Below are 11,367 nucleotides of genomic sequence, written 5' to 3' on the forward strand. Positions count from 1 at the left end.
CTTCTTGAGCATGAATGTTCCTTTGTTGATTCACATGTTGGATAGCCATATTGGCACATGTATGTATAATTGATGTATAAGACATGTGTTTGTGCAAATTGAGTTGAATTGAAGTGTGTGATAGTGTAGTGATGTATTTGGCTGTATGCATTACATGATTTGATGTCGGAAAACTATTTTGGACCCTTAAAACTAGAGCTGACACGATACTTGTATAACGCTTGGTAGTATAGTGTGGACCGTCAGGTGATAGGAAGGACCAGGGAGGCCTTGGAGCATGTGGCTCCTGGCGGTGAGTTGGGACCGCCAGGCAATCTACATTGAACTATCACCTAGCGACGCTTAGGCTACGCCAGGCGACAATGCAGTGGTAGTGTGTGTTTGTGTTGGATTTTTTGTGCTACATGGTGATACTTTTGGTCTGGGATATGCTTGGATAAATTACAAGCGGGAGGTTCATAATGGAGTTTGAACGCGTGGTGATCACGGGTGGGAGGTCTATGATATCATAAATCTTATGTGAGAATACGAGCGGGAGGTTTGTATTGGCTAGCTTCACTTGATTGTTACGAGCAGGAGGTTCGTAATGAGATGGTTCACACATGTTAGACTACGAGCGGGAGGTTCGTAGAGGTTGGACAACGAGTGACAGGCTCATGGAATCATATGAAATTTCTATGACCATGGTTGAGTATGTGCGAATCTCATATAGGTAAGGTTGATGATTTTAAGTGTTTTGCATGCTTGGAGATGACGACCTTGGGCCAGGATATGCTTGACATTATCACGAGCGGGTAGGTTCGTGATTGGTGATGAAATGTGTGATTAATCAAAGCGGTCCATTTGGTGTGAAATTCACAGGACTTGATCCTGGTCCACGTGGGTTGGAGCCAAAAAAGGTTATAAGGCCAAAAAGCCCCCTATTAAAAAATTTCATAGGGACAAAAATTTCACAAAAGTTTTGCGTGTCAAAGCTAGACCATGAATTTCCCTTTAAAACATGAAAAATAGATTATTAAACTTTCGATTTAGGTCGGTGTTTCGACAATCGGATCGACTCGGCCACTCTCAACCTTTGCCACGAGCTTGGCCGTCTCAACGTTCAGCTCGGACTGGTCTATCCCGACCTTTAACCCAGGCCAACCCTCTCGACCTTCAGCGACTTTTGACCTGGGTTGGCCTGTCTCGAAATGGGCTCGACCTTGTCCGTCTCGACCATAGGCTCGACCTAACTCATCTCAACCGTAGGCACAGGTTGAGCTATTTTGACTGTAGGAATGGATTGGGTCGTCTAGGCCTTGGACACAGGCTGGATTGTCTCGGTCATCAGTCTGAGCCAACCCATCTCATTCGTCGGCCTAGGCCAACCACCTCGAGCTGAATTCGATTGAATTTTGGTTAGGACTAACTAGGCCAAAATTCAGTTGAGGTCGGCTCAATCGAATTCGGCCAAATTTCAATAGGGACCAACTCGAATGAATTAAACTAAATTCTGGGAGGGACTGTCTTGACCGAATTTTGGCTGATGTAGACACGACCAAATTTGAGTGTATTCAACCGAGTCAACCCCAACCCAAATTTGACTGCATTGAGCTGAGTCGCCCCCAACGAAATTTGGCCGTATTCGGCCGAGTCAACTGCGACAAAAATTTGGTCGTATTCAGCCTAGTCGCCTCTAGTCAAAATTCGGTCGTATTCAGTCGAGTCAGCCTTGATCGAAATTTGACTGAGTCAGCCTTGACCCAAATTTGGTCGTATTTGGCCGAGTCAACCCCATACAAAATTTAGTAGTACTTGGACGGGTCAGACACGACCGAAATTTGGTCGTATTCAACCACGTCGACTTCGATCGAAATTCAGTCGAGTTGGCCTCAACCGAAATTTGGGTGAGTCGGCCCTGGCCTAAATTTAGCCGTATTGGGCCGAGTCAACCCTATACGAAATTTCACCATATTCAATCGAGTCGGCCGAGAACGAAATTTTGTCGTATTCTGTCGAGTCAGCCTAGACTGACGCATTCAATCGAGTCAATCTCGACCGAAATTTGGTCGAGTAGGCCCTTACCCAAATTTGGTCATCTTTGGCTAGGTCGGCTTTGGCCGAAATTTGGCCATATTAGACTTAGTCGACCTCGACCAAAATTCAGTGAAATCTAGTCAAGTCGATCCCAACTAATATTTTGGTGAGTCGACGATCCTAGCCAAAATTTGACCGAATTCTGTCACCTGCATATGCTAAGAAAGATAATAAAATTACTTTAGTAAAATTAGTCTTTTTTTGTTGCCTTGGAATAATGTATTACTTATTATTTTTGGGTAAAATCTTTAACAACAAAATAAATAAAATGGAGTGAGAATTAAATGTTGATGATTAACTTAAATTTTCGTGATCTTGTGCTGAGTTAAAGCTTTATGAAAAGCATTATCAGAACCTATGTGGTTAATATCATATCTTCATCTGAAAAAATGGTGAATAACAATATTGTTTGGTTTAATAGAACCATGAAACTTTAACTCAATAAATCAGTCAAAAACCTGTTCACCTGAATTAACAAATAATATTTTTAAGTGTTACTTTGAATTTCTTTTCTTAAAAATTACAATTTTTTTATAATTTTTCTCAACAAGTTTATTACTTTTAAATAATATTGTTAAGTATTATTGAACCTTAATGCCATAATTCCTTTTTATGTGTATTTTGAGCATTCAAAATTTATTAAAAAAATATATTATTTTTTATTTTAGTAGTATCAAATTACCATATTTCTCTAGTATTATTTAATAAAATATCATATTTGTTTATTACATCATTATTGTGCGTCATGCACAAAATACTTGCTATTGCTGCTGCAAGTTATAGATAAGTATACTCTTTTGTTATAGTGGTAAAGTCAAAACCTACAAAATCGGCCATAATAATAGCAAAAGCGGTGGCCATTGATCCGTGCACATGGAAGCTGTAACAAGCGTTGATCTTGTAGACGAAAACACCAACGTTGTCCCAACCAACTGCATCACACATGTAAAAGCAGTGACTACGAGGAGACACTCACTACATACTTCATTGTTTGTTGCTCCAAGTTAGGTAAAACTGTGACACTTCGATGGTTACTGCACTTGCATCGTAATCATCGAACCTGCATTTGTAAAACCTGAACCAAATCGAAGTGTTTCAAATCTCCTTTGTATTCTCCATCCACCTTCTTTACAAGTTTGTACCCTTTTCGTGTCTTCTCAGATTCATCACACGCACACCCTCTTCGGTCTCAACGGCTCTTGGCTTATATTCTCACCGACCCACATAGCCATTCTCACCATTCTTAGCAGATCACGCACCCCTTTGGGAAGAGAAGAAGGAAAGTCTGGTTTTTGGTTCGTGGGGTGCTTTCAAAATGGCCTCATTCTCGGTCCCATGCCCCAAGTGCCCTTCTACTTCTTCTTCCTCTCTGGGGTTGAAATCCCAACTTGTTCCCTCTCAAAGTGGGTTCAGCTTCAAGCCTTTTCTATCCTTCAGTTCTTTGTCTACTGAATCTGCATCATCTAGAGTTCAGGTATCAGTTTTCACATCTATGTATATATCTATATCTGTATCTATTCATAAAAGAACCAGAGAAACAGAGAGAGAATTCTGTTGTCTGTGAATATTTCATTTCTGTTTGTTGAGCAGCTTATGTTTTGAGGATGACACATTATGTAATCGACAGAAGAAAAATAGTATTTCTTCTCTGATTGTGTTAATGTTTTGTTCAATTGATTTTAGTTGTAAATGAAGAAATGGTACCTTTGTCAATGATTTAAGGATGACAAATTATGTAACCACAAGAGAAATATTTATTCTCTGGTTATTTTGCTCAATTGATTTCTTGTAGTGATAGCGATGTAATGGTACCTTCATCAATGATTTTCCTTGAGTTTTCTGAATGTTCATGAAAGAATGAGAATATTGAACCTAGTGTTGAGAGCATAAATGCTCTAAGTTAAGACAATAATCAGAAAAATGTAACAACACTTTGTTAGACACAATTTTGTTGTGGGTGATCAATGTTTTGAGAACAGTCGTTTCAGTCATATCCAATTTTTTATATGTTGAAGCATGGTAAATATTAATAGTTTATGATGCCTATTAATTTTTTTATTATTCTCACATTACTCCTCTCATTTGATTTTTCCTACTTGGGAACTACAACTGAAGTTTTTCAGCATGTTATCACTTGTAGAAACATTTTCACTATTACTGATGGCTCTCAATGAAGCAGAACTGCAACTAAAATGCATTCAAGTTGTTGTGCTTGTTATGTTAGCTAATCTGCCATTTGTTTTCAATGTGAATAAAATTGGAGAAATTATAACTTGTCAATTGATAATGTTATTTGTTGTCTCTTGCAGTGTTCTAACAGGAAGCAATTTTCTGTGCTGAAGGTCAGTTTACACTTAGCCTTTTGTTTTCTGTTTTATTAGTTCACATTGAGTTATTCTAGTGAAACTTTATCGCCATGTTCAAACGTGTCCTTGATTAGATTCAGAAAATTTTACCATAACCTACCCTGCTTTGCATATTCTAGGCTGCTAAAGTTGAAAATTCTAATTCTAATTCTGACCCGGTAGCGGTCAAGGAACCTAATGTTGCTTCATCAAAAGAAAAAGAAGTGCCTAATGGAAAACACTCTGGTGGCACTATTGCAGATGAAGCTTCAGTTACTGCATTCATGTCTCAAGTTGCAGACCTTGTAAAGTAAGATTAAGTAGCTTCATTTTGAATTTGTATAACACTCATGGACACTGATTTTGATGTTTAAAAATATATTAAAAAGAGTTTTAATATATCAACATGAGTATTTTATTTTTAATACTTAACAGAGGATAGCAAAAAAAACTCAGCAGAGAATCTGAACTATTTCATTTTGCATGCAATCTTCTATTCTTTTGTATTTATCATGTCTAGTGCTAGGGTATGCATTATTTCACTCAATTTCATTTAATACCATTTCCATGGCTAGACTGGTTGATTCAAGAGATATTGTGGAACTTCAACTTAAGCAATCAGACTATGAACTCATGATAAGAAAAAAGGAAGCACTGCAGCCTCCACCAGTTGCGGCGCCAGTATCACTACCTCCTATGTATGCCGCATTTCCACCGCCACCGGCAGCACCAGCCACCGCTCCTACTAGCTCTCCCCCTCAAAAAGCACTGCCTGCCTTGCCTTCCCCTGCAAAAGCAAGCTCATCTTCTCACCCGCTGCTGAAAAGTCCAATGGCAGGAACTTTCTACAGGAGTCCAGGACCTGGTGAACCTCCATTTGTCAAGGTTTGTAGACACACATAGTTTAAATACCATTCTCTTTTTTCTGTTGAGGTGTCAATTTGCAAAGGAAAATTTATGAACTAAATATTACTTTGTTTGCTAAGTTAATCAATGAAGAGACTAACTATGTCTGCTGTTGCTTCAGGTGGGTGATAAAGTGAAGAAAGGGCAGGTTATTTGCATTATTGAGGCTATGAAATTGATGAATGAAATTGAGGTATGTGTATTTGTTTTCTCTATCTTTACTTCATGTTTTCCTATAGTACTGATACAAAAATCTGGCAGTTAACAAATCTAAAGGCACGGACCTGGTTGAGCTTCTCAAATATGCTTCTGTTTTAGCTCCACTCAGAGTTAACTCACTAATCATTTTAAAAATCCTAATTATCCTAACTTAGTGCCACAAAATTTATTTACATCATTTAAAAGTTTTTGTTTAATATCATCAGACCTTTTTATGGTTTCAGATACTCTTCTCTTTTCTTTGAACTGGAGAGGTCCTGTTTAATAAATCACAACCATTCATTACATTTATTACTCAATCTACCATCGAAACAAAAACCGACTAAAACTATGAAAAAGGAATGGAAAACATGCATGTCTGGTTTATTAGGTTTTTAGTTTTATTTTAATCGTATTAATAAGATTTAGTGAAGACTCTTCTTAACAGTAAACAGGAGAGAATTCAAATCTCTTCTTATCAAAAAAGAGTCTTTTAAAACCTTTGAAATCCTAATGCAATACACCCAGCATACATTACACTAGGAGTGCTGTGAAGGAATTTGAATTCTCCATTAAGTTTTCAGTGTTGTTCCTCTGTCGAGCCTTCAAAATACATTAGTTTGCATTAATTTTGATATTTTGAAATACATTAAAAACTCTTTTAACATATCAAAATCAATATATTTTGAAAGCACGACAGAGGAACACAGTAACAAAAACCAAGCAGAGAATCCAGAGTCGGTATGAAGGGACTAGGATATAAGTAAATCATGTGGCGGTGGAAAAAGTAGTAAAGTCATAAAATGGAAAAGAGTCATTCAGAGTGTTTTGTTATGAACATGTTCTCAACATGGTGGAAACATGACCCTCTAAGAGCCTATTGGATTCACATTTTGCTACTGTAATATAAGGATTCTCCTTCAGAAACAGTTTCTATTAGCCAGAAACCAAATCCTCTAATTTATTGGTTATCTTCATTACTTGGTGACAGGCTGATCAGTCAGGAACAATAGCTGAGATATTGATTGAGGATAGCAAACCAGTCAGTTTAGAAACGGTATTCCCTCTCTACATTTGTGTGTGTCTCCACACATGCATGTTTCTCTAGAAACTACATGTTTCATTGTTCTAACTGATATACTTTGTTTTCCATGCAGCCCCTTTTTGTATTAGTTCCATGAGCACTTGAACCTTGCTTCAAAGATGATGTGAAATCTCCATTGTTGGATATCATAGTATTGGATGAATTAGATTTTCTGTTCAGAATTTTCTTGAGTGAGAATGTTTCTCTATTGAGAAATCTTTAGTACCTTCTTTATACCCCACTCATTATTAAGATATTTTAGGCATAAATGTTCCAACATATCAGTATGAATATTGGACATTCCATTTTTAGTAGTATTTATGTTTTTTTTTTTCTTTCTGATGACACCCTCTTGTTGTATGAACCTGCTGGTTGGATGTTGGGTTATTCAAGTAACTTTGTTATACATTTTCTGTTGGCCCTATATCTGATTTATGTTCAAAGACTCCTTCCTACACCACCCATAAATTATAGTATCTACTAAGTTTTCCTTATGAAACTTTTTCTCTAATTGGATTCCACATATCATTTTAAGAGACCCTTTTACAAGTTTTGCTTCAATAGAATGATTTGTATATCAATTGAATTACATAATTAAATGTTACTAAGTCTTAACACTTAGTTTTATATAATATTTGTGTTTTATATGTCATGTCTTTCTTTAAAAAAAAAACATTCTGTGACAATTTTAACTTCAAAAGGAAGTTTGAACAGTGATATTTGTAATATAGATGTTCAGAACATTTCATGAACCGAAATATCGATATTCTCAAGCTTAATATTTGTAATATGGCAATCTTTTTATAGATTTTGGCCCTTCCTTTCATACTTATAACTTTTATTTGAGAATAATCAATTTATTTCACAAGTGGATAATTCTTCTAACACCTATTAATCATTGAACAACATAATGTACCTCATTTCTTGGGGCAGTATTAAAAATGGAGCTTTATCTTCTCGAAATTTATTTTCATAAAAGGATAAATAAAGATTGATTGAAATGATAAGCAACAAGTTCATATCTATAACTATGAATTCAGTTTGTATTGTCAACGTGACAACCTTGGTGATAATTTGCAAGTATTTTTGAGTCCTTAAAACTCATCTTGCCGGAACTTTTATATAAATTTTTTGATCGAGTTCAATATTTAGGTTTTGTTCACTTTGAAGGATAAATTTTGAAGTATAATTTTGACAGAGAGCGAATGAATAAATTTGAAGCGATAGAGAGAGGACTATGATATTGTTTATTTTGAGCAACAGAGAGGTGAAAGTGAATAAATTTGAAGAAAAATTTTGTAAAAGATATGATGGATGTGATAGATAAAAAAATATTTTAATAGATAAAAAAATATTTTAATAGATAAAAATAAAATATTACACATTTTTCCTTATGATTAAAAGTAATATAAAAGATTTTCTGAGTTAAAATTAATTTAAAAAAAAATATTGATGATTAGAACATGCAAACTAACACACACAAAGCACGATAAAAAAGTGGATTTATGGCAAGAAAAATCAATTTCCTTCAAACTGTTAAGAATAATTCAAGTGTGAGTCAAAGTCCTATATTGGATAGAAAAGATAAAGATAAACATCATATAAAAGTAAAGACCCGTAAACATACTGTCTTGATTTTGTGATAAAAGTGGTGTCAAATGTTTTATATGTGTAAAACTAATGTCATATATCTATATTCATATAATCACAATCTCTTAATGACTATAACTTATATGATAAAATAATCCCAACACAAACTAGAATCGATCCCAAGGCTTTAGAATCGATTCCACCTGTGCCACAATAATCCCTCACATGTATAATCAATTCTTTCTTGTCACAAACCACCCATAATCGGTTTCCTCACATGTAGAATTAGTTCATTCACATCCAAAGTTGATTCAATATAACGTGTAGGGCATTTATGTAAAAACACCCTCACATCTCCTCCAATAAAAATCCCTTCTCTCACTTGTCCCTCAAATTATCGCACTCAAATGTGGAAATCCACTGAAAGTAACATGCAAACTACTTCCCATTTCATCTACCTATATAATAAATGAGGAAGTGAGTAGGGAATATTTTATTTGATTAGATTGAATTTCACAACTTAATTGATGTTATATGAACCACTAATTTAATTCAGATATTTTTAATTAGTTAAGGTTAACCTGATTGTATCATCTTATTCATGTTTAATCATTAAAGAGTTTTATGTTATATTATTTTTCGTGTTTCTTAATTTTAAAATTCCACGAAGGAAATGAGAAAACTGAAAATGTTGACCATATATATATATATATATATATATATATATATATATATATATATATATATATTTTATAAAATAACCCACTAAAATTTTTAAACTAACATCTCTTTGAAGTATCACTCTACTTGGATATTTATATTACAATTTCCTATCATTATTAATTTCAATTTAAACAAATATTTTAACAATAATTTTTGGATTAAATAAATTTAATATTTCTAAAATTATCCTGTACTGAAATTGGAACCATCATTTTTTTAAAATTCAATATTTAATAAATATGTAAATTTTTCGTGATAGTTATTTTATTATTTTTAAATTAGCCGTGTTTTTGTATATGAATATCATATTATGATAATTATATAACAGTATTATTAATTCAAGAGTAATGAAACTATTGATAGGAATAATTGTATATTTATTATTATTTTTTTGAAAAAAAAAAGTATTAATGTTAATATGTATAAGTTTTAATGATCTAAATTTTATTTAACCCATGATTGTTTACATGCTTTATACACATATTAAATTCAACATACATTAAACAATTGTAAATATTTTCTAAAATAAGTGGTTAGGAGTGAACTTTAAACCTAATTTAACTCTATAAAATCGGTTTGTAGGGGGAGGTTTGCACCCCACCACCCCACTTATATACTGTGAATTGACCTTATCTCTAGACGATGTGAGACTTCCAACATAAATAGACGTTATAATGAATTCCCTTTACCCAATGTTAGCATGTATACTAGCAAAACTTCTTTTTACACTTTTTCAAAACTTCACTCAAACTTTTGATGATCTCAATATATCAAGAATAGACTATTTACCCAAATTAAGAATGTAATTAGCTTATCTCCATCGTTACCTTGCTACCTCCTCAAGCAATGATAGTAAATTTGAAGGTTATGAATATTCTTGAAGAAAATAAAGCTTATTTGTGTTGGCTTGTTTTGGATCTTTCTTATAGCCTTATGCTCTCATATAAGAATGTTCAGTGTAAAGGCATTATTATGTGCTTCATGTGTTCTTTATGCAAGTAGTAGAAGAGAGTGCTTTACATATTTTCTAGTGCAATTTTGCTCTTAAAATATGGTCCAGGCTTCAACAAGCTTTTTTAGGTTTTTTTTTTCTCCCTCCTAGTGATATTTTGCAGTTTCATAAACTTGCAAGTAGTCTTCTTGTGAAAGAAATTCTTCTTGCAGTTGTTACTTATATTTCTTATATATGTTGTGGAGAATGAGAAACCATGTTAGATTTCAACAAAGTTCTGATTTGGATATGACCATACTCACAATTCAATGCTAGATCAAAGTATCAAGGAATTCTTTAAAAAAAAAAATGATTAATGATATCAATAAGTTTACTATTAGAAAGAAATTATGTTTCCACATATCATTTGAAAGATGTATGATGTTGGATGGATTAAAATATAATATCGAGTGATGAATACATTGGCAACTTATCCTCTTATCTTGGTGTTAATAAATACTTTATGCCGAGTTTGAGTGCTATTTTGGTTATAGAGATTTCATAGGCTTGTGAGTTAGAATATGACTCCATCTTGGTCTATCAAGTTTTTCTTCTCTTCGGTCTTTTCCTTAAGCTCTCAAAGGAGAATGGATAAATACATTAAAAGTTGTGATGATATGTAGGATAAGGTCCTTCAAATTTATCGTGAAGGCAATATTGTGCTAGCAATTTTGCTAATTTTGAAATTAATAATAGAGTGAATTTTAATTGATTTATTATTCTGCATTTTGTTTTTAGTTTGGAATTTTTCCATAATAGGTATCAACTTCCTAATTTTTGTTTTGTTTAGTTCCTTTATAAGAATGTAATTTTTTGTTTTTGAGTAGGAATTTAGTTTGATATGTGTAAATTTTTTCCAGTGATGACGAATTATTATTACAGTCTAGAGTATTAATTTAACTAGAATTTCAAAATTGATAGTGATGTCTAACATGTGAATTTTAATAAAAATAAATAAATTTTATTTCATTGATCTCGATTATAAATTGATAATGAAGCATTAAAACTGTTTAAAAAATTTCCTTATAATCACTTACAGAAAAATAAAATAAAGAAATTGGCAAACTAAAATTAGCTTGGTATGGCATGGTGGATCCTTATACATGTGATTAAGAATTCTGATTCTGAGTAAATACAAAACATTTGCTAAAATATTTTGATTCAATAAATCGGTATTAGGTATTAGAATAGTGAAAAATTAGTTTGACAGTCCCTTAACCTAGATTTACTTCTAAAAAGTCACTTATACAAAATGTGATTGAAAAATCTCCACTTAGCATAACAAATATTTTCCACTGGCGTATATTCTTGTCACATTTATTAATTTCACCTTGTAATTAGGTATTAGTATTAATTTCACCTTGTTATTACTTAAATAAAAGATCTTACTTTTTCAAACCACCTTCTAGATTATGTGTTTTGCTTCAATTATGAATTATTCTATCCAAAAAATA

At 33.3% G+C, this 11,367-nt stretch overlaps 1 protein-coding gene across 2 annotated transcripts; it reads left to right on the forward strand.

Moving 5' to 3' along the window:
• The first annotated feature begins 2,922 nt into the window (after positions 1–2,922).
• LOC114180378 (biotin carboxyl carrier protein of acetyl-CoA carboxylase, chloroplastic-like) lies at positions 2,923–7,033 on the forward strand. 2 transcript variants are annotated; one of them, XM_028066687.2, is made up of 8 exons: positions 2,923–3,084; positions 3,238–3,550; positions 4,386–4,418; positions 4,562–4,731; positions 4,997–5,306; positions 5,449–5,520; positions 6,517–6,582; positions 6,683–7,033. In XM_028066687.2, the coding sequence occupies exons 2-8, from the start codon at positions 3,392–3,394 to the stop codon at positions 6,704–6,706; spliced, it is 834 nt and encodes a 277-aa protein (XP_027922488.1). In that variant the 5' UTR covers positions 2,923–3,084; positions 3,238–3,391; the 3' UTR covers positions 6,707–7,033. The 2 variants fall into 2 exon arrangements, with proteins under 2 accessions (XP_027922488.1, XP_027922487.1); XM_028066686.2 differs by having other exon boundaries at positions 2,932–3,550.
• Positions 7,034–11,367: the final 4,334 nt, after the last annotated feature.

This window comes from Vigna unguiculata, chromosome 4, assembly GCF_037176805.1.
Source record: "Vigna unguiculata cultivar grain cowpea cultivar isolate G323 ecotype 2 chromosome 4, ASM3717680v1, whole genome shotgun sequence".
NCBI classification, from domain to species: Eukaryota; Viridiplantae; Streptophyta; class Magnoliopsida; order Fabales; family Fabaceae; genus Vigna; species Vigna unguiculata.

What these genes read in the sequence shown, in the direction of transcription:
- LOC114180378 (XM_028066687.2), top strand. Translation starts at nt 3,392, where the DNA reads ATGGCCTCATTCTCGGTCCCATGCCCCAAGTGCCCTTCTACTTCTTCT. An exon ending in AGCAATTTTCTGTGCTGAAG is followed by an intron (nt 4,419 to 4,561) that starts GTCAGTTTACAC and finishes TGCATATTCTAG; the next exon opens with GCTGCTAAAGTTGAAAATTC. An exon ending in GTGAACCTCCATTTGTCAAG is followed by an intron (nt 5,307 to 5,448) that starts GTTTGTAGACAC and finishes CTGTTGCTTCAG; the next exon opens with GTGGGTGATAAAGTGAAGAA.